Here is a 20,946-nt window from a genome sequence, read left to right as displayed (position 1 = left end):
TTATGGATGGGGGAAGATAAGAGATGGTGGTGAACAGCTGTTTTAAAGACCTGGAGGGAGGAGAGGGATTGAAGGGAGTGTGGGAGTTTGTTCCACAGGCGGGAGAAAAGAGGAATGAAAGAGTGAAGGTGAGCAGAGAGCCGAGATTTCGGCAGTTTAACCATCAGAGGGTTGCTGGCAGATCTTGTGCGACCTGCAGGAATATTTGGGGGACAGAGCACAGAGAGAGCTGGGGGAGCAAGGCCGGAGAGGAGTCGGTAGAAGACAGAAAGACCACCTACCTGCCTGCGGTGAGTGAGTGAAAGGCCCTCAGAGATAGCTTCATCGCGGGAGATTCCAATGATTTTGAAAGCTTTGGATTCAACAGCGTGAAGCCGAGCCAGGTGTGAGGCAGGAGCACCAGCCCATAGGGGAGAACAGTATTCCATTGAGCTGCGGATGAAAGCCTTGTATGTGGTGAGGAGCTCAGGTGTGCCGAGGAATGGTTCGACATATTGAGTACTCCAGATTCAATTGAGTAAAACCAACGCCGCTTATATGAATATATTTGGCAATGCAATGCTCGACAACTTTTGCAATGATTTGAATTTAGATATGAAATTCCTTTCCTGGGAAATCTGCTTTTTTTGAAAAATTGCGGCCTCAAATATTGGATCATTACTTGATGATGGCTACCAATTTATTTATTTTTTGATGTAATACATGCATACAACCTCACCAAAGAAGACTTTGCTGTTATATATGAAATTCCTACAGGATTCCAAATTACAGATATTACTGCATGGAGTAAGAGACCATTGCTCATGTGCATTAGCTTTCTCGCTCACATTGCTTAAATCTCATAGTGCATTTGGGACAGGCTTAATGCAGGTTGGACTACAGGTGTGTCAAATACAGCCATGTAACCTAAACTATTTGGGTGTAGCCCAGAGGTCAACTGGGATTATGACTGCTTCGTTGTGTTGTCACAACGAAGCAGTGATCATTTCTAGTTCCTCCACGAGCATCGATATTGTATACAAAGAAAAATCACTGATGTTCCTTTAACAATGATAAGGCAACTTTGGCATTTAGTGAATTATTATATATGCTCCTCAATAAATCTTAGGCTTTGCAGCCAATTGACCAGTTGAATCCAAGCCAAACACCTCACCTTTTGAAGTTGCAATATATATTTTGGGGTGTGAATCGGCACATAGGTACTGATTTAATTATGGATGATTGGTGTGGCCTTGGCTCTTTTCAGAACTTGTGTGTCAATGAAGATGTGCGACGACTGGGGTCATTGCAGATGATTAATGATGCTTGTCTCGAGTTGCAGAAAGGCAGGAAAGGTATTTTGTTTTTTCTTGTTGCTAATTGTGTATGGTATTTAGATTCCAATCAGTTATACGAATGTTCTTATTATACTACTTTTATTTGTTTTAATTTTGATGACAGCCTTTATGATTTTTTTTCATGTTGCAGAAAGAAAAGGTGACAAACAGAAGCACTCCAAGGTATGCTGCCCATTCCGTAGACCTGCAGCACTCCGTGTATTTCAGGCTGAAATGCTGGTGCAAATACGTGATGTGGAGGAGGCATGCACACGTGGCCGTGAGCTTTCTGCCTGCCCATATTATACCTCTCGTTCAGCTGTACCTGCTGCACAGGTGGGGGGAATTGAGCGAGTCAGGATGGAGAGATACTTGTGTACACATGTCCATGGTTCTTAATATTTAGCAACGATGTTTCTCTATTATTTCTGGCCCACAGTGACAATTATACATACATATTGTGTGGAGATTTTGAGATAATCCATAATATGATGACACACCATTTATAGCCACCGTTTAACAAAAAGAGAGGAAACCTTACCTTGATGATGATGACGGGGGGATTGACTAATAAAAAAGGGGGCTACTTTAATGCTGTGTTTATCCACCTTTGTTCTCGATAAAAGTTTTAGCTGGTAGATCTGTAGTCATTGCAAGTGGTGGTATTTCATGTGCACATACATTTGTGCTGAAAGGAGAAATGTAATTTTTATGGTGTAGTCTGTAGGGCAATGCTATCTGGAGCAGTGTTTGTCTGTCTGTGTGTCTCCACAAACATAAACCAATCAGAGCTGAGGATCTGATTACATGACAGGGGGATGCATTTTGTAACCATTACAGTTGCATGTTTTACTAAAATGAAATATAATTATCTTCTGTGGAATGTTTTGGGGTCCTTCATACTTGCCATCATTATGTAAATGTTTTTCAATCAAAAATTTTGAGCAAATGAGAGTCAGATAAATCGTGATTACTGCCATGATACCGCTGGGAATGCTTGCATAAGTGACATACAGTGCCAGGAGCCTCTACTAAAAGTCAAATAAGTGGCTCGATGTGCTTTGAGGATTTTGTTTTTATGAGAAAGTTTGGTTGCACACTGAGCCACACTAACATGTATTCTCAGGTAGGCCCGATTCTTATGCTGCTGTACTACTTTTACAGTTGGTGGTACTTCCTTATCAATGTCTGCTGCATGGCCCAACGCGCTGTGCTGCGCGTTTGTCCCTGAAGGGGCAAATCGTTATTGTAGATGAAGCACACAATCTGATGGACACTATTATGGCCATACACAGCTCGGAGATCAATGGGGCACAGGTTAGTATGAAAAAACATTCTTGTTTTATGCCGTACCATGCTTGTAGTGGTGATTAATTATGATGTCCTTGTAGTAGTTTGGTCATGTCATGTACATGCAAAGGTTTCAAACCAATGATCTTTCACAACTTGTTTTCCTGTTTATTCCATCATTTGCTTATTGTGTCCAAGTGTAACCCGTTTCCCCTACTATCAGTTCCTCTTCCATGAGCCTTGATATTGTGGAGAAAAAAAATTAACTTACTGGACATCACAGGCTAAGTTATTAGTTTGTTGACTAACCTTTATCTGATGTATCATCAACCACATGGCATTGTCAAACTCTTCTAACCTTACTCTTACCTGTATTTATCATGTTTCCTTCATTCTAGGGCCTTTCACACCTCATTTATTTTCCTTAACCCCGGTAAATTGGTGGAGCTAAGAATCACTTGACCTCACCAATTACCCAGGGTTTTCTTTTCACACCTCATTTTTGGAAAGTGGGATAGCACCACATCTTTCTGGGGTTAAGGTAGCCCTGCTCGTAAACAGGGTGAGTACCACAATTGCAACGCTATCCCCAGAAATTAGATGAGAGGTGCGGCTAAGCTCTGAGGTGTGAAATGGCGCTGAAGCAGAACAGCAATATATACTTTTTTGTCGACAGTCGCACACTAAGCAATCGCAAAGTAGAGCTCCTATAATTTCATACATATTCATTTAGGTTGTGCATTGGTGCCCTAATGACAAGACCAGCTAACAGCTCACAAGGTAAAACCAGTTGATGACAAGACTGTTGCCCTAACGATAATACTGTCAACATGCCAACACCAAATAGTTGAGATATTGTCCCGTACTCGACATTAGTTGCCAAACACCAAAGTGTGATGGTAACATGTTTCTCAATGCTGCCTGCTGCCCATAGTTCAGTATTCATCTTTCAATTGATGACCTCAGCTGATGGCACAGAAATAGGAAGGTAGTACGAGTCATAGGAAAATGCGGACCCAGTCTTTTTCGGAAAACACCCTGTTCACGGTGAACCTCCACCAATAGTCGTTTCTGTCAATTGGCGTTGTTGGCATACACAATGCTGTTGATGCAATTTTCAACATTAGGCGCAAGTAGTATAATCTCTCGTAGCTCAAATTCTCCTCAAACTGATAACGACACCTCGGTAACATTCTCTGTCTATGTTCTAGTCCATATCTTTGATGTTTTTCCCTCGTCTTTCACCGCAAAAGTTTAAATGCGACAAAACAAACTGAGTTATACATCAATGGCAGGGTTGGTTGCCATGCTGGGTTGGCGACCCTTGATCTACATGTATTCAATTCATATTGTGCAAGTGTGTTGTATGTTGAGTAAATAATGCATATTCACGACAATAGACTTAACTGAAGTTAGTGTTCATGAGGTGTGAAAAGAAAACCTGGGGTTAAGAAATGAGTAGCCTCGGTGCGAATGTTTCTAGATACAGTGTGCATAATTTTATTTATTGATTTCAGATACATGTTGTGTTCAGCCCCTCTCCAACCTCATGGTACGTGTCGCTGACAAAGGTTGAGGCAGTAAGCCAAAATGAATGACTGCTTTGGGGGTCCTTGCAGTTTGGGAAGAGATCAACTTTATTCAGAGTTAATTTTAGCTCATTGTCTGGTATTGATTCCTGCTTTGTACTTGCATTTACTTGACATTCATATGATGAGTTTAAGTGTTGACATTTGAAACCAACTCTTCAAAAACTTTTCTTCACCCCAACAATTCCTCAGCTGCATTTCTAACTAGAACAGCACTCGGTATAGTGCATAGTCTCGCCTTGCGTGCTCATTCTGAAACAAAAATACCATCGTTAAATGAACACGCTACTATTATGTCCCATATACTGGTATCATCCATGCACCCGATTATGTCACATATATCGCCATTGTCCTTAGCTATATTGATTATATTGATTGATTATTAGGATATTCAACAACCACTTTTGTGCACATTAAGACTAAATTGCATCAATGAAGATGAACATGGAAAAAATTCAAACTATATTCCCCATGGATAGTTAATTATATGTATGAAGTTGCACATCAATCTATTCAGCCGTTCTGGAGAAGATGCTGTTTCACAATTTTATTTTTAATCCAATATTGCCACCAGACCACATCCAGATGACGTCATAAACCACATTTATCCCATGGGGAGTTGATGACATATGCCAAGTTTTCAATTTTTTTAATTTAGCAGTTTCGGAGAAGCTGTCAAATGTTTTTCCTTTGATCAAATTTGGCCACCACACTATGTGACCTATGACATCAGAGTTAACAATATAATATTCTCCGTGGGGTGTCCCTCTTATGTTTAAAGTTTCACATTGATCGGCCAAATTTTTTTAAGCGAAAATATAGACATCGACACACACACACACACACACACACACACAACATCTTGTGTTGATAAAAATAAGAAAAACATCTTGACCAAAGAATCACAGGCCCCCTATAGAGGAAATTCTATGTCTGTATGGCCACTCTGAGCAGCAGGAAAGTGCACTGCAAAAATAATGACTGCACCTTCTCAAGCGAGGAAAAACATCACCTTGCGAAGAGACATGATTATGCACCAAAGCAAGAAGCTATGAAGATGCTAACTGTCTCACTACCATCAAAGATAATACTCCAGAGAAGAAAACTACAAATTGAAACCTGGAATGTTGAGGAGAAGGAGATAATCCTCCAATGCAAGATGTATTCAATACATGAGGCATGGGGGAGTCCAGGTAAGGGTGAACAGTTCAGAGACGAGCTGTAAAAAATGAAACTGGACACTGGGGCAGAGAGAGTCCCTCTTGATAAATTTGAGGTTTTTTGAATTAAAAATATATCTAGATAAAAATAGAATAGAAGAGATTACATCTAGGGCAAGGCAACAAGTAGCAACAGAGATTAGAGTGAGGGGAGCTAAGTACTCACTTGAATGTGAAGACAGGAGTGGCAGGGATTTGGCCTAGATGGCATGAGAGGATGTTTTGGCTGTGCAACGGGATGGGGGACCAAACCCCAATATCGAGCCGGTCCAAAGGCGGCAACGAAAGAGTGTGGCAAAAGGAAAAAAAATGATGGTATCCCTTTGAAAGAGGGGCAAGATCGGTTCAGAGACAATGACCAGGTGACTCGGGCACAGACAAAGAGCAGCAGAATGAGGGTGAGGAGGAGGGTGAAGCTGATGAAGAGCAGCATAGACAAGAAGAAGAGTTAGCCAACAAAATAGAAAAGATAAAATTGATTAGACTGAGATAGACCAAAACTTCATTGCATAGAAAGCAATAAACAGACAAAAATCTTTGTGAGGTGAACCAACCATTCGGTAAGAAAAATGATTTCAAAATCATCATCCTTGAAGGAAATCGATGGCATGTGTTTTGAAGCGGCACTATTCATTGAAAAAAAGTAATGGGCAAACAATACCAGAAGAAGAAAAAAAACAGGCCCTACAGATAGAAACCAACGTCCACCATGGAGACATAGATTAGAGACACAAAGAGAGCAACTGTGGAAGGAAGTAGGCCAAATACAACAGTTCAGGAAAGGAAACAGATACCCAAAACTAAAAAAAGAGAATGCTAAGAATAAAAATACAAATACTAAATCGAAGACAAAGATCTCAAGTGCTTGGTGCTGAAAACAAACTCAAAATAGAAATGATGGCAAGGAAACGCCAGGAGAAAATAAACCACATGTTAGAATGTAACCTGAAGAGATTCTACCTTTAATTAGGGAACAAAAGCAGAATATGTCAACTCTCCCCTGAAAAAGAAAAGTTGCAAAAAAACTATGGAAAGGAATTTTTGAAGATCGAAAATAACATAAAAAGGAAGTTGAATGGATCCCAAACTTGGAAAAGAAGAAGCAGCATCTCAAGGAAATGCCCCCAGTGATTTTTTTTTTATTGATGAAGAGAAAATTAGAAAATAACTTCAAAAAATGCCACACATCCAAAGCCCAGGCCCAGATGGAATTCCAATTTTTTTTTTTTTCCTATACCGAGTGAAGGCTCATGTAAGAGCTAACATATTAAACGAAAACGTGTGTGGACACATAAAATATACAATACAGGGAGGGGACAGAGAGGAAAGCATACAAGCACAACAACAGTGGAGAACAGGGACGTCTGTAGATCTGTGGAAGGGAGAGGGCTGGGGGATGGTGGGAGGGGTTGGGAAGGGGGTATATGGTATAAAAACAAACGAACTAGGAATTTCAGGAAAGACGTTGGAGATTGAAAGAGGTGGGTTTGGGGTGTTTTAACAGGGGTAGAAAAGATCAAGGTTTTGGATAAGAGATGGTGGTGAACAGCTGTTTTAAAGACGTAGAGGGAGGAGTGGGATTGAAGAGAGTGAGGGAGTTTGTTCCAGAGGTGGGGAGAAAGAGCGATGAAAGTGTAAAGGTGAGCAGAGAGTTGATTTTGGCAGTTTCGCCAGAAGAGGGTTGCTGTCAGATCTTGTGCGTCCTGAAGGAATATTTGGGGGACAGAGCTGGGGGGGGGGGGGGGGAGGGGGGGCTAGGCCAGAGAGGAATCCATAAAAGATAGAAAGAATACCAACCTGCCTGCGGTGACAGAGTGAAAGGCCCTCAGAATCGGCTTCATCGCGGGAGATATCAATGATTCTGAAAACTTTGGCTTTCAACAGTGTGAAGCTGAGCTTGGTGTGAGGTAGGAGCACCATACCAGAGGGGAGAGCAATACTCCATCAAGTTGCGGATGAAGGCTTTGTATGTGGTGAGGTTTTCCGAAGTGTCCAGGAAGGACTTCGCACGACGGAGGATTCCCAGTCGGTGACTGGCTTTGGAGGCCAGCTTGGAAATGTGGTTTTCCCAGGAAAGATCATGGCAGATAGTGAGACCCAAAAGCTTGAGTGACAGAACTTCTTTGAGAGGATTGTTGAGAAAGTAGATGGGAGGGTTTTCCAGATGGTCTTTTCGGAGAGACATAGTGAAAGTGTGACATTTGTCAGGATTGAAAGACACTAGGGCATGCCCGTACTATATATATATCTAAAAGTATATCCCCCCCCTCTATTTACATGCAATGGTTTGGTCCAAAGCGAACGGCTTGCGAGTACGGTGACAATCCCCCCCCCCTCTATTTACATGAAATGGTTTGGTCCAAAGCGAACGGCTTGCGAGTACGGTGACAATCCCCCCCCTCTATTTACATGAAATGGTTTGGTCCAAAGCGAACGGCTTGCGAGTACGGTGACAATCCCCCTCCTCTATTTACATGAAATGGTTTGGTCCAAAGCGAACGGCTTGCGAGTACGGTGACAATCCCCCCCCTCTATTTACATGAAATGGTTTGGTCCAAAGCTAACGGCTTGCGAGTACGGTGACAATCCCCCCCCTCTATTTACATGAAATGGTTTGGTCCAAAGCGAACGGCTTGCGAGTACGGTGACAATCCCCCCCCTCTATTTACATGAAATGGTTTGGTCCAAAGCTAACGGCTTGCGGAGTTTGGTAAAGAAATCGCCATCGCGTGCACAAACACGCAGGAAAGCGAATGAATCGCAAATTAGTTTTAATTAGTTTTAAAACATAGTTTAACGCCCGAGCGAGTTTAACGCAATCGCAAATCGCATCGCAAAGCGAAAGAATCGCAAATTAGTTTTAAAACATAGTTTAACGCCAACATAGCGCCAACATAGTTTGCCGACGGGAAATAAATGAATACGCTCTCAAATGACTGAATTGGGAGAAATAATGCGCATAAGAAATCGAGAAATTATTATTTTCTCCGGAAGAAATCGAATTACGAACCGTAATGGCGCACGCGCTGGGCTCGGCTCGCTCTCACATCGGCCACGCCTACGCAATAACGCGTTCTGTGATTGGCTGCCGGAAGTGCAGTCTTCACTGTCCGGAAGGTCGCAAATCGCAGTTACGATGAATCGCAAATTAGTTTTAATTAGTTTTAAAACATAGTTTAACGGCAACATAGTTTGCCGACGGGAAATAAATGAATACGCTCTCAAATGTGCCATCCGAGGCAGAGTCTGTTCGCCACGTTCGGCACACGTGATAGCTCGCTGCTCTCTGATTGGTTGAATCGTTTTTTGGACATAGCTCGGTAACTACTTCTGCGATTAATTTAAAACCTTGAAAAGGCACATCCTCGGGTCCCCAGCAATATACCTGGCAAGTTTCAAGTATATCGGACCGGTAGTTGTCGAGAAACAGCGGTCACAGACAAACATACAAACATACAAACATACAAACAAACATACACACAGAGATTACTGGAATTATAGATAGATGTTCCACTTGTTTGACCAGTTTGTGATTTTATCCAGGTTTGCAGAGAGTGTAGAGGCTGCTGCCTGCTGATCTGAGGATTGAGATATGGAGCGGCAGAGGGTGGAGTCAGTAGCAAAGAGATGGAGAGGATTTTCCAGAGAGTAGGAGGGCTCATTGATGAAGACCAGAAAGTGCACAGGGCCCAGATCCCTGCCCTGAGGAACTCCAGCCTGGACAGGAAGGGGAGATGAGAGAATTCCATTCAGGGCCTCACGTTGACTGCGACTGGAGAGGAAGTCCACCAGCCATGCGTGGAGGTTTCCATGGATACCATTTCCACAAAGTTCTAGCTAAAACAACTTCATACGCTCCAAAATCACTCCGCCAGGATATTTAACGACCTGATTCAAAAGGAAAAGGCAGTGGATGAGTGGCTCGTAGAAGGGAGCACCTTTTTCATCCCAAAATTTGAGGAAACCCAACTTCCCCACAAATACCGGCCAATAACATGCTTCCCAGCCACATACAAACTGCTAACAGGAATCATTGCAGAAATGATGTCCCATCACCTAAAAACAGCAAGGAGGTCAAGAGGCAGAACAAAACGAATGTAAGAGAGGTTGTTATAGAACAATTGACCACCTACTACTGAACAAAGCCAGACAGACAGAAATGCAAAATTTGAAGAACAATACTGTCCACTGCCTGGGTAGACTATAATAAAGTTTTCAACAGTGTCCCAAGTTTGTGAATGATAAAATGTTTGCAAATATACAAAATCAATCGCTGAATGAATATATCAAACTGAATGAGAAAGCAATGGAGCTCTGGAATATCACATTGATACGACAACACTCAGAAGGAAATATTGAAATACCAGATGTGAAGATACGGCGTGGGATCTTCCAGGGAGACGGACTTTCCTTCCTCTTGTTTTGTCTGGCTCTGGACCCACTAAGTAACCTCATCAATGAACAAGGACATGAATACACCCTAACAACCAATAGACGAACATCCAAAGAAATAGGAAAGGTGACACATCTACTATACATGGATGATTTAAAGCTCTTCACATCTTTTTGTTGTCTTGCATTTGTTCATTTATTCACATGTTCTGCTTTTCTCCCTCCTGTGAAAGCAGCTTTCATCCTTCATGATGCCATAGAACCACCATCTAATGTCAGAAGCCATCCCTGCTGCACAGAACAATAATTGCCATTTTAATTTCTTTCTTTCCCTATTCCCTTTTCTCTATCCTTGAAGCTCTGCTGTGCACACTCCCAACTTTCACAATACCTTGAGCGTTACAGGTTAGAATGGCTTTTCTCAAACTGTACTTCTCTTATTTTATATTCCATTCTCTTTGCCTATATTTTAGATTTTTTTGTGTTTTTTCTGTATTTATTTTTTAGTTGTGCTGTTTTATCCCCACCCCTTATTTTCACCTTGCATATCACGTCTGTATGATGTCACATCTCTAACATTTCCCTCACCCACAGGTGCAGACTTAAAGCCAAGAACATCATGCATATTACCCAGTTAATATTCATTCTCAGCTGTTTCATCAGAGTGCTTGGAGGTAAATATTAATGATCTTCATGTACATCAAGACAAACAATTCACCCTATCTATATCTATCTATAATTCCAGTAATCTCTGTGTGAATGTCTGTGTGTCTGTGTGTTTGTCTGTGACCGCTGTTTCTCGACAACTACCGGTCCGATATACTTGAAACTTGCCAGGTATATTGCTGGGGACCCGAGGATGTGCCTTTTCAAGGTTTCATATTAATCGGAGAAGTAGTTACCGAGCTATGTCCAAAAAACGATTCAACCAATCAGAGAGCAGCGAGCTATCACGTGTGCCGAACAGACTCTGCCTCGGACGGCACATTTGAGAGCGTATTCATTTATTTCACGTTGGCAAACTATTTCGGTGCTTAGTTGGCGTTAAACTATGTTTTAAAACTAATTAAAACTAATTTGCGATTCTTTCGCTTTCCTGCGCGTTTGTGCACGCTATGGCGATTTCTTTACCAAACTCCGCAAGCCGTTCGCTTTGGACCAAACCATTTCATGTAAATAGAGGGGGGGGGGGGGATTGTCACCGTACTCGCAAGCCGTTCGCTTTGGCTTTGCGAATGGACCAAACCATTTCATGTAAATAGAGGGGGGGGATATAATTTTACATATATATATAGTACGGGCATGCCCTAGTATATATAAAGCAGTAAAGTATGTTTGTTTGTTTGTCCTCTTATAACTCGAGAACTACTCATCGCAGAGAAAAACCAAAGGCATATTCGGAATCAGTACGTCTCAGAGCAACTACAGCACACCTTAAATTTAAAAAAACTTCGGGTTTTAAAATTAGCGCAGAAGCGCTAGCAGAAGAGGGAGGGAATCGAAGGGAGGGAGCGCAGCGCTCCCTCTAGCGCTTCCCAGTGCCAGCGCTTCTGTTAGCGTAGTGGTGCACAGGCGGTTCTCACTCTTGTGCATGCGCAAATGCGCTGTTCCAATGCTTCATGTTCCTGCAAAGACTTTGGTGCATGCGCAAATGACGACACATGGGCCACTGTTCGTTTAATACGTACGCGCTTTGATGGGCGGGGCGTATGGCGTTCATGAAATGGTCGAATGCGGAAGTGCTTGAAGCCGTTGCGAGCGACTCGCACGATCTCTTGTCATGGTCCACAAGATTATCACAGAGACGTGCAGCTTCCAGCATTACGAGATATGATCGAGACCTAACTTTTGAGACCAGTCCCAGCCTTCTAGGCCCCGTGGTTGGTTCAGACGACCCCGACAAAGGACGTGTTGGAGTCTATCGCGAGCCGATTCGAGCGCCGACATGCCGGCGAACAAAACCAGTCATATCTTTTTAACGCGTTGTTCGATTTTTACAAAATAAACTTTTTCTTGAAGGGCTGAACCGTGCGCTCACAACGATACCGAGTTTGACCCTGGGAGAGCCGTTTTGCGCTGGCAAAGGCGCCTTGTTTTCCGTGATGACCATGTCGTGCTGCATAGATTACCATAAATTATAATATATTACCGGTGGTGCGTTCCGTGACGTCACGGCTCACTTAATTGCAATTATCTCTGGGATTCCTTGGCCGAATCGTACCAACTTCTATATATATAAAGCAGTAAAGTATGTTTGTTTGTTTGTCCTCTTATAACTCGAGAACTACTTATCGCAGAGAAAAACCAAAGGCATATTCGGAATCAGTACGTCTCAGAGCAACTACAGCACACCTTAAATTTAAAAATTTCGGGTTTTAAAATTAGCATATTAGCGCAGAAACACTAGCAGAAGAGGGAGGGAATCGAAGGGAGGGAGCGCAGCGCTCCCTCTAGTGCTTCGCAGCGCCAGCGCTTCTGTTAGCGTAATTAGCGTATTTCGGAACGTTAATTTTTCAACTTCATTATTCGGAATCAGTACGTCCCAGAGAAACTTCGTAATGTAAATTTTTCAACTTCATCCGATTGACATGGGACCAACGGCATGTGACAGAGAGTGAAACATACATGCTACATTTATTTGACGACAATCAGTTCCGACTTCCGGGTTCGTGCCGCCAACCCTGTTAGGCGCCTCTTGCGGCACACAGGGAATTACCAGTGAACTGGTACTCAATTTGCCGACCTCGGTAGGATGACAGGCTGAGTCAACCCCCCTGGTGTTAAGGGGGAGGAGGAGGGGGAGGGGGAAGAGGAGGGGAGGGGAACGGGGGGAGGGGGGAGGGGGAGAAGAAGAGGGGGGGGGGTGAAGGGGGGAGGGGAGGGGAGGGGGGGAGGGGCCCTTCTTCCCCCCGGGGCACCCCCACACCCCTCCCCTCCCCCCTGTTCCCCTCCCCTCCTCTTCCCCCTCCCCCTCCTCCTCCCCCCCTTGCCCCTCCCCCCCTCCTCCCCTCCCCCCCCCTCCCCCCCGTTCCCCTCCCCTCCTCCTCTCCCGCCCGGCAATGCCGGGTACTTCTCCTAGTTGATCAATATGGGAACAAATGTAACCCATCTTTTTTTTTTTACATGTTATTTTCTTTGTGAGTTAAAATTATTAGGTTTTAATTAGCTGTTCTTTGGTGTACACATGTTGAAGTTAAAAGTTCCATAGTAATCTGCCTGGAATCGTTGGGAAAAAAAAAAATCCAAATGCAAAAATTGTCTAATGTTGACCTTCCTGGTATGTCCCATTCATTTGATTTTGCTCTCTTCGCCTTTTGTCTCCTCCCGACCTTTAAAAAAATAATTAACTTAGTCGTTTTCTCCAAATCTCTTCCTTTTCTTCCCATCTCTTTCCCTTTTCGCAATTTTCAGCAACTCACCCTCCCCCAGCCCCTCCAACATACATTATATATAGTTGCCTCATTTCATAAAGAATTTGCTTTTTGTTCAGTATCTTGGTCAAATTATTGACTTTCTCGCTGCTTGAGAGTATTGTTTAACATCATTCTCATTAGGACCTTACTTTTTCATTTGTATGCTGCACAAGGCTGTGAGGTAGCATCATTGGCTGAGGGCACAGCTGTGCTGCTGATGCAATGCTCTCTTCTGGTTCGGGAAGGAATTTGGGATTTGTTCATGGTGCCCCCAATAGTTTGCCTACTCTTCACGAATTATACTGTGGGATCTTTAATGTCCACCAACGAATGCTGGCAGACGCGATGCCCGTCCATCCGAGGGACGGCACACACATTGATGAATCACCCTGCCTGTGAAACACCCAGATGACGGTTTATAGCTGGATCATGATTCAAACCCATGCTAAACTGCTTAGAGGCTCTAGTCTAGGCCATCCTGTCAGCCCAGGACGTTACTAGTGTATAACCACTGTTGCTCTGGAGAGCCATTTAATAGGACATTGTGTTTTATTGTGCAATTTTCTCTGGATTGTACCTTTATTTACAATGTACTGTCATATACAAGGAGATACTTGCTGTAGCAATTGAAGCCAAATTAGGTATTGGTGTTTTGTTGATAACGGCCAGGATGAGGAAGATGAGGGCTGCTGTCTACCTCGCGGTGGTTAATAATTGATAAATTAATATGCAATAAATTTTGTTTACGTTGTCCTTGTTGATAAATAATAATTGTGAGTTGATGGGTTGTATTCCAGGAAAGGTTGGTTCAAACCCAAATCTTCAAACTATTAAAGCACCAGGTAAAAAGATGAAAAAAAATGCAATTTTTGACCTTTCTAAATGAAATGAAAATCTTAGATTTCCAGTACCGTAATAAACGTTTTCTTTTTTTTTTTTCAAATCAGGTGCGGAGGTGAAATCCATCAATGATTTTTTGTTTGCAGCAGGAATGGATAACATAAATTTGTTCAAGGTGGGTAATTGATGGTCTTCAGTTTGTTTGCTCAGAATAATAAACTGCCATTTTGAATGATGATATGACAGAACTTTCAGCTCGAGGTTTCTACCTTGTGTTTGCTTTGCAAATATTTTGTCAAGAGTGATCAATTTAATCAGAGCTTTCCAAGTCTGTTACATTATGGAAAAGCTCCATTGTAAGTCATTGGCACTATTAGAACTCGAAGACAGTGAAGCTTCAATAAAGAAAGGGAGAATGAACGATATCCCAAATTTGAATGGATTTTAATTTCAAAAATCTCTGAGGTGAGTTTAGGATGTGTATATATAATGGTAATAGGTTTTGCTACAATACTATATATATATATATATATATATATATATAGTATTGTTCTAGTTTGCAGTGTTAAGTGTGGAAATGTTCTGAGGAGATTGCGGCTGGCTCAATAGCGCAGTGGGCTGTTGACACGTAATCAACGGAGGTCCGTGGTTCGAGCCCCGCATTGAGTCAGAATTTTTTCACACTTAGCCCCTCGCAGGAATTTGATTCCTGTTTATAACAACCCTCGCAGGAATTTGATTCCTGTTTATAAAAAAAAAAAATATATATATATTGTTGTGGATCTGCCGCCGATCTGCCGCCGAAAGGAAAGGAAGAACAAATATGTTTAATTGGTATTCACGTATTTACAGCTCAGGACGAAGAGACACAGGGAAATCCTTAAACATTCTTATACTTAATACCCCAGGACAAATGGGCCCGTCTCACACACACACTCACACGGGGATTGCTCATGAGCAGGATGATGTTCACCAGCTCCGTGGTGGTCGTACAGGATCGGCTCCGTCTCACTCTCCACGGTCCCCGGCACGTCCCACAAAGATGGAGGTAGGCGAAAGCAGGACCGCGTATCGTGTCGCTCGAACAAAGCGGATAATCTCGGGGCGAACAGTAGAGGGCGGACTGTGCGCGGCTGGCGGCTACTCAGCCGCGTTCACTCGCTTTGGCCGAACCGCGTGAGTTAACAATGCCCTGTCTGCGCCCACGTATTCCACGTAACAAGGTTCATTCAGCGCGGGTGATTCCCATCAAGCACGTCTCCCTCCATACTCAAGTCACTTCAGCGCACCTCTCCCATAACCCTGGTACTGCAACTGACGAGCGCCTCTCCCTTCTCATAACTCAGGTGGGGGCCTCGCGCAAAGGGTTTTATTGCCACACCCTTAGAACCCTCTGGACCTCACCAGACACGCTTCACCACGCCCTCTCATGCCATGCCGCTCGAGCTCTGATTGGCTGGTTCATTTTGAGCTCAACCCTCCTGCACCTTTCGAGGTCTACCTCGTGTTACTCGACTAGTGGACAGCCAAATGGGGCGTGGGATGGATTGCGCCCATAGAGGTAGAATGGAGGTTGGAGCAAAATGAATGTAGGGCCTATTCTCCTGTCTTTACACAACGCAGGTACTAAGAGGGGAAATGGCCTATTCTTACACATACTAAGACATAACTATACTACAAATGGGCCTATATGTTGCTCGTGTGACTAACTATGGGGGGAAAACCTTTAACCTTTAATGACTTCAATGTGCCAATCTCAAAACCGCAGCTATATATATATATATTTATATATATATATATAATTTCATTTCAAAACACACCTGGTCACAAGTGTGCCTCACTGACTGGGTCCTCAGTCGAGGTCCTCAGCATCATCCCATTTCAGCCCTTCAACCTCAATACGGTCAGCTAAGGTGGGCGAGCAGGGGCACATCTGCCTCCACATACAGCAGCTACACCTGGATGCGTACATACCCCCACCCCCAGCCAATGAGAACACAGACTACAACAACAAAACTGCCTCCACTCCCAGAATCCACAGCCCCTCATCCACTCACACCAAAAAAACAAACAACCGACCACCTACCCTTACAACATGTACCACTCAAACAAAAGCACATTCATGCAAAACCACACCCACTCCTGCAACACACACACGCACACACACACACCATTCACACATCTCCATTTCTCTTCCGTGCTCAGTCACTACCCCTTTAGGCTGAAATAAACCACCACCCACAACCTCAACCTACACCGTTCGACGTGCCTCCACAAACCTCCTCCATATCCAAAGTGCACCTTTCAAGGCAACCTGGACCACTCTGTCACACATCGTCCTTCTTTTTGTACCACACACTCCAAGCCGAGCAAGAAATGCAGAAAAGGAATTGCTAATATACCCTCTACACCTGCGTTCCGCAACCTTCTTAGCCCAGGACCCAATAAAAAAGCCAGGCATCCAGTCGCGACCCATCGAACCCCCCCCCACCCCCCCACCCCCCCCACAAACCGTCACGGAAATATCGATTGCTCATGACGTTAATATCTTGGTAAGGGTTCGGTTCATCATCTTTGTACAGTAGTACAATTCGTAATTGAACAATAAAGCAAAGTGACGACAATCATACCAAACACTTTCCTTATTTTGTTGTTATTTTGTACGGATCTCCACGACCATGAGGAGAGAGAGAGAGCGAGAGACCACGCCCCCTTTGAGAATGAGCAGCGACTTCGATCACAGACACCGCCCACTTGATATTATTGTCAGCCAATCGGGTGTAAATTCCCTGCCTTGTTAGCAGCTTCGGAAGAGATGAATCCGCCCCTACGATGAATCCGGATGAAGATTTAATGAAGAAGGTGAAGATGATTATGAAGATGCAGATGATGAAGAAGATGAAGATGATGATTTTAATTTTTTTATTTTTTATTTTTTTTGTATACTGAATCGAGGCTCGTGAAAGAGCTAACATTAACTTCACAAACAAATCGACCAGACAAACAAAATACACAAAAAGAGGGAGCGGAAGACAAGATGGGGAGAAAAGGGGAAGCACACACACACAACATCCGAGAGCAGGGAGTTGTGTGGAAGGGAGAGGGCCCGGGGGGAGGAGGCGTGGGAAGGGGGGGGGGGGGGAGGGAGAAGTATAAAGCACAAGGACACCAAGGACTTCCAGGACAAAAGTTGGTATTTCAAAAAGTGGAATTGGGGTGAAATTAGCGGGGGTAGAAAAGATCAAGGTTTTGGATGGGGGAAGATAAGAGATGGTGGTGAACAGCTGTTTTATAGACTTAGAGGGTGGAGTGGGATTGAAGAGAGTGAGGGAGTTTGTTCCAGAGGCGGGAGAAAAGAGGAATGAAGGAGTGAAGGTGAGCAGAGAGTCTTGATTTTGGCAGTTTAACCAAAAGAGGGTTGCAGGCAGATCTTGTGCGACCTGTAGGAATATTTGCGGGACAGCCCAGAGAGAGCTGGGGGGGGGGGCAAGGCCAGAGGAGTCGGTAGAAGACGGAAAGACCACCAACCTGCCTGCGGTGAGTGAGTGAGTGAGAGGCCCTTGGAGTTAGCTTCATCGCGGGAGATTCCAATGATTCTGAATGCTTTGGTTTCAACAGCGTGAAGGCGAGCTAGGTGTGAGGTAGGAGCACCAGCCCAGAGGGGAGAGCAGTATTCCATTGAGCTGCGGATGAAAGCCTTGTATGTGGTGAGGAGCTCAGGTGTGCCAAGGAAGGACTTAGCACGACGGAGGATGCCCAGTCGGCGACTGGCTTTGGAGGACAGATTTGAAATGTGGTTTTTCCAGGAAAGATCATGGCAGATAGTGAGACCCAAAAGCTTGAGTGACAGAACTTCTTGGAGAGGATTATTCAGAAAGTGGATGGGAGGGTTGTCCAGTCGGTCTTTTCGGAGAGACATCGTAAGAGTGTGAGATTTGTCAGGATTGAAAGACATATTCCACTTATTTGCCCAGTCTGTGATTTTGTCAAGGTCTGCAGAGAGTGAGGAGGCTGCAGACTGCCGATCTGAGGGATGAAGAATGGAGCGACAGAGAGTAGAGTCGTCAGCAAAGAGATAGATAGGATTTTCAAGAGAGTCAGAGAGATCATTGATGAAGACCAGAAAAAGCACAGGGTGCAGAACACTGCCTTGGGGAACTCCAGCCTGAACAGGAAGAGGAGATGAGAGAAACCCATTCAGGGCCACACGTTGACTACGATTAGAGAGGAAGTCCGCCAGCCATGCGTGGAGATTTCCATGGATACCAAAAGAGGAGAGTTTGGTGAGCAGAGCGGGGTGCCAGACCGTATCGAAGGCACATGATATGTCAAGGGAGACTGCTCTAATTTCCTGTTTGGCATCTAATTTCCTTCATCATCTTCATGATGAAGATGAAGATGTATCTCACAACATTCATTGGCGATGTATCTTTTGTGAAATAGAATAAAACTTTAATTATTAAAGTGACACGCCAAGATAAGGTGTTTGAACTTTATTTTAATCTTCATAGTGAATAGATGATGAACTTAAAATGCAACATGAGCTGATAAACAAAACAAGAATAACTTTTACTGAAGAAACCTGATATGCATCTGAACTTATATCCAGGTTCAATGTTCCGTTATCATGAACAACATTAAATGAACAACTTTCACTGATTAAACCCGAAAGTGAAACTTACAAGCCTAATTCAAATGTTCCGTTAGCAACATTGTCGATGTGGATTATTCACATCAGTGCGATGGTTGACTTTGCATATTGGCTACGAGATCATCGATTCGGCTTTGAAGCGGCGACAATGCGATTCTCAGGTTGGCGCACAGGGCCACTGTCTCCAGTTTGTGTCGATACTTGGACTTCAGATATGTCACCGTTGAGAAACCTGCCTCACACATCCACGTCGTCGTGAATGGCATCAGGAACTTTACCGCGAGATGTGCAATCTCTGGGTACTCATGAGACACTGTCAGCCAAAACTTTACTAAAGTGTCCTTCCTGAACAGTCTCAAGTGTACCGTCGGACACGATGTCAATCAAGTCTTCTTACAATCTGTTGGACAAGTTGCAGCACTGCTGAACGTCGACTGAATAAGGGTCTCGGATCCACTTCTTCTCCACGCGTGGATCAACAGGAAAGTATTCGTCAAATCATTTGCGCAGGTTCACCAGATGTTCGACGATGACATCCTTAATGTCCACACATTCCTCAACACTCTTGCTGAGCAGATCATCCAGGTTTTCAAACATGTCAAATTCATCATTGGTCTGTACCCTTCTCTTCCATAGATCCAGCTTTGACTTGAATGCCGCTATCTTGTCATACATTACGAACATGGATTTCGCCTGCTTGTTCGTTTTGCCCTGGAACGATATGTTCAGATTGTTCAACAAGTTGAAGATGTCGGCCATGTATGCCAATGTTGTGATGAATTTATTGTTTTTGTAGTAGACTGCCAGGTCTGACATAGCTACCTCCAAGAATGCGAGGACCTGGTCGCGAAGTTCATAGAATCTTGCCAAAGCATCTCCTCTGGAGAGCCAGCGAACATCTGCAAAATACAGCACCGTGGTGTGTTCTGCATCTTGCTCCTTACACAGCTCTGCAAACAACCTCGAATTTAGGGCACTCTTCTTGAGATTGTTGATTGTTTTCACTGCAATGTCCATTACTTCGGCAAGTCCAGGTGACATCTCTTTCGCCGCTAATGCCTTGCGGTGGAGGAAGCAGTGGGTCCAGCTTGCCTCTGGTGCCACATCTTGGATGAGCTTAATGACACCGCTGCGCCGACCTGACATCGATGCCGCACCATCGGTACAAACGCCAACACAGTCTTCCCACCTGAGGCTATGCAATGCGATGTGTTTGTTGACGACTGCAAATATTTCTGCGGCCGTGGTCTTGGTCTGTAGCTCGTCACATGCCAGAAGATCCTCCATAAAATCATCGCCATGCCGATAATGAACAAAGATGAGGATCAACGCCTTCTGTGCGATGTCCATTGACTCGTCCAACTGGATGACAAACTTGTTGGCCTCTAGGTTTGCGTACAGCTGGTGCTCGATGTCTTCGCCCATGTCTATTATCCGTCGGCGAATCGTGTCGGCAGAAAGCGGAATGGTGCTTATCTTGGAAGACGCCGTCTCTCCAAGCACTTCTCTGCACATCGCCTTGGCGCATGGCAGGATGAGTTGCTCTGCAATACAAGATAAATAAAATAACACATGAACATTTCTTTCACTTTATGATTAATCTTGATTTTGTTGCAAGGGATCGGTGGCCAAACCTGGGGGTCGTTTGTGGTTTTCCGGGGGTCATGAAGGGGTCATAAATAACATATCAATTTGTTGAGCCCATTTTTAGGAACCTAACAAAGGTACATACCACACACAGTATTTTGTTCGCGTATGCGTGTACGTCACGACCCCCAGGTTAAGTACCGCTGTTCCAAGGCATTATAAAAATTCAATATGTACGATGTGATTGCCGTACGTACTTTTAAAAAAGAGGCAAAGTTTAAGAATGGCTGTATTGCAACAAACAATAAAACTTACGAAGTTGTGATATACCAACGTATTGTTGCGGATCTCCTCGTCGGCCTTCTCCCCTTTACCAAGGGGGGGGTTAGTCCCCTTGTCTTTGACTAGCCGACGGGATCCGGGGCTATGACGTTCCTTCCGGACGGCGTTAAATAGGGTTGTAGGCCGAATTCTTATTACCTAAGTACCAACGCCGCCTAGGAAGCAAGGAAATGAGCCCCGCCCGAATCACGGTTATAGGTGGAAACGCCGAGTGGTAGCGAACTGTGACCCGAGCCGTTATCAATGGCTAAACCCGATCTGAGCGGTTCCTAATCGTGCCACGCTTACCCAATGGAGGAAATCACT

General features: G+C 44.0%; 1 protein-coding gene across 2 annotated transcripts in view; it reads left to right on the top strand.

Moving 5' to 3' along the window:
• The window catches only part of DDX11 (DEAD/H-box helicase 11), a 172,491-nt gene that overhangs the window by 28,647 nt on the left and 122,898 nt on the right, over positions 1-20,946 (top strand). For both annotated transcript variants that reach the window (XM_068116011.2, XM_068116002.2), the window contains exons 8-14: positions 1,247-1,334; positions 1,468-1,652; positions 2,481-2,633; positions 10,166-10,212; positions 10,402-10,481; positions 14,018-14,062; positions 14,168-14,235. In XM_068116011.2, the coding sequence (XP_067972112.2) occupies positions 1,247-1,334; positions 1,468-1,652; positions 2,481-2,633; positions 10,166-10,212; positions 10,402-10,481; positions 14,018-14,062; positions 14,168-14,235 (666 nt within the window). The remainder of the gene's footprint in view (positions 1-1,246; positions 1,335-1,467; positions 1,653-2,480; positions 2,634-10,165; positions 10,213-10,401; positions 10,482-14,017; positions 14,063-14,167; positions 14,236-20,946) is intronic.

Source organism: Myxine glutinosa, chromosome 1 (assembly GCF_964187855.1).
Source record: "Myxine glutinosa chromosome 1, kmMyxGlut1.1, whole genome shotgun sequence".
NCBI lineage: Eukaryota > Metazoa > Chordata > Myxini > Myxiniformes > Myxinidae > Myxine > Myxine glutinosa.
Note: the sequence above shows the minus strand (reverse complement) of the source record. Positions and strands in the feature narration are given on the sequence as shown.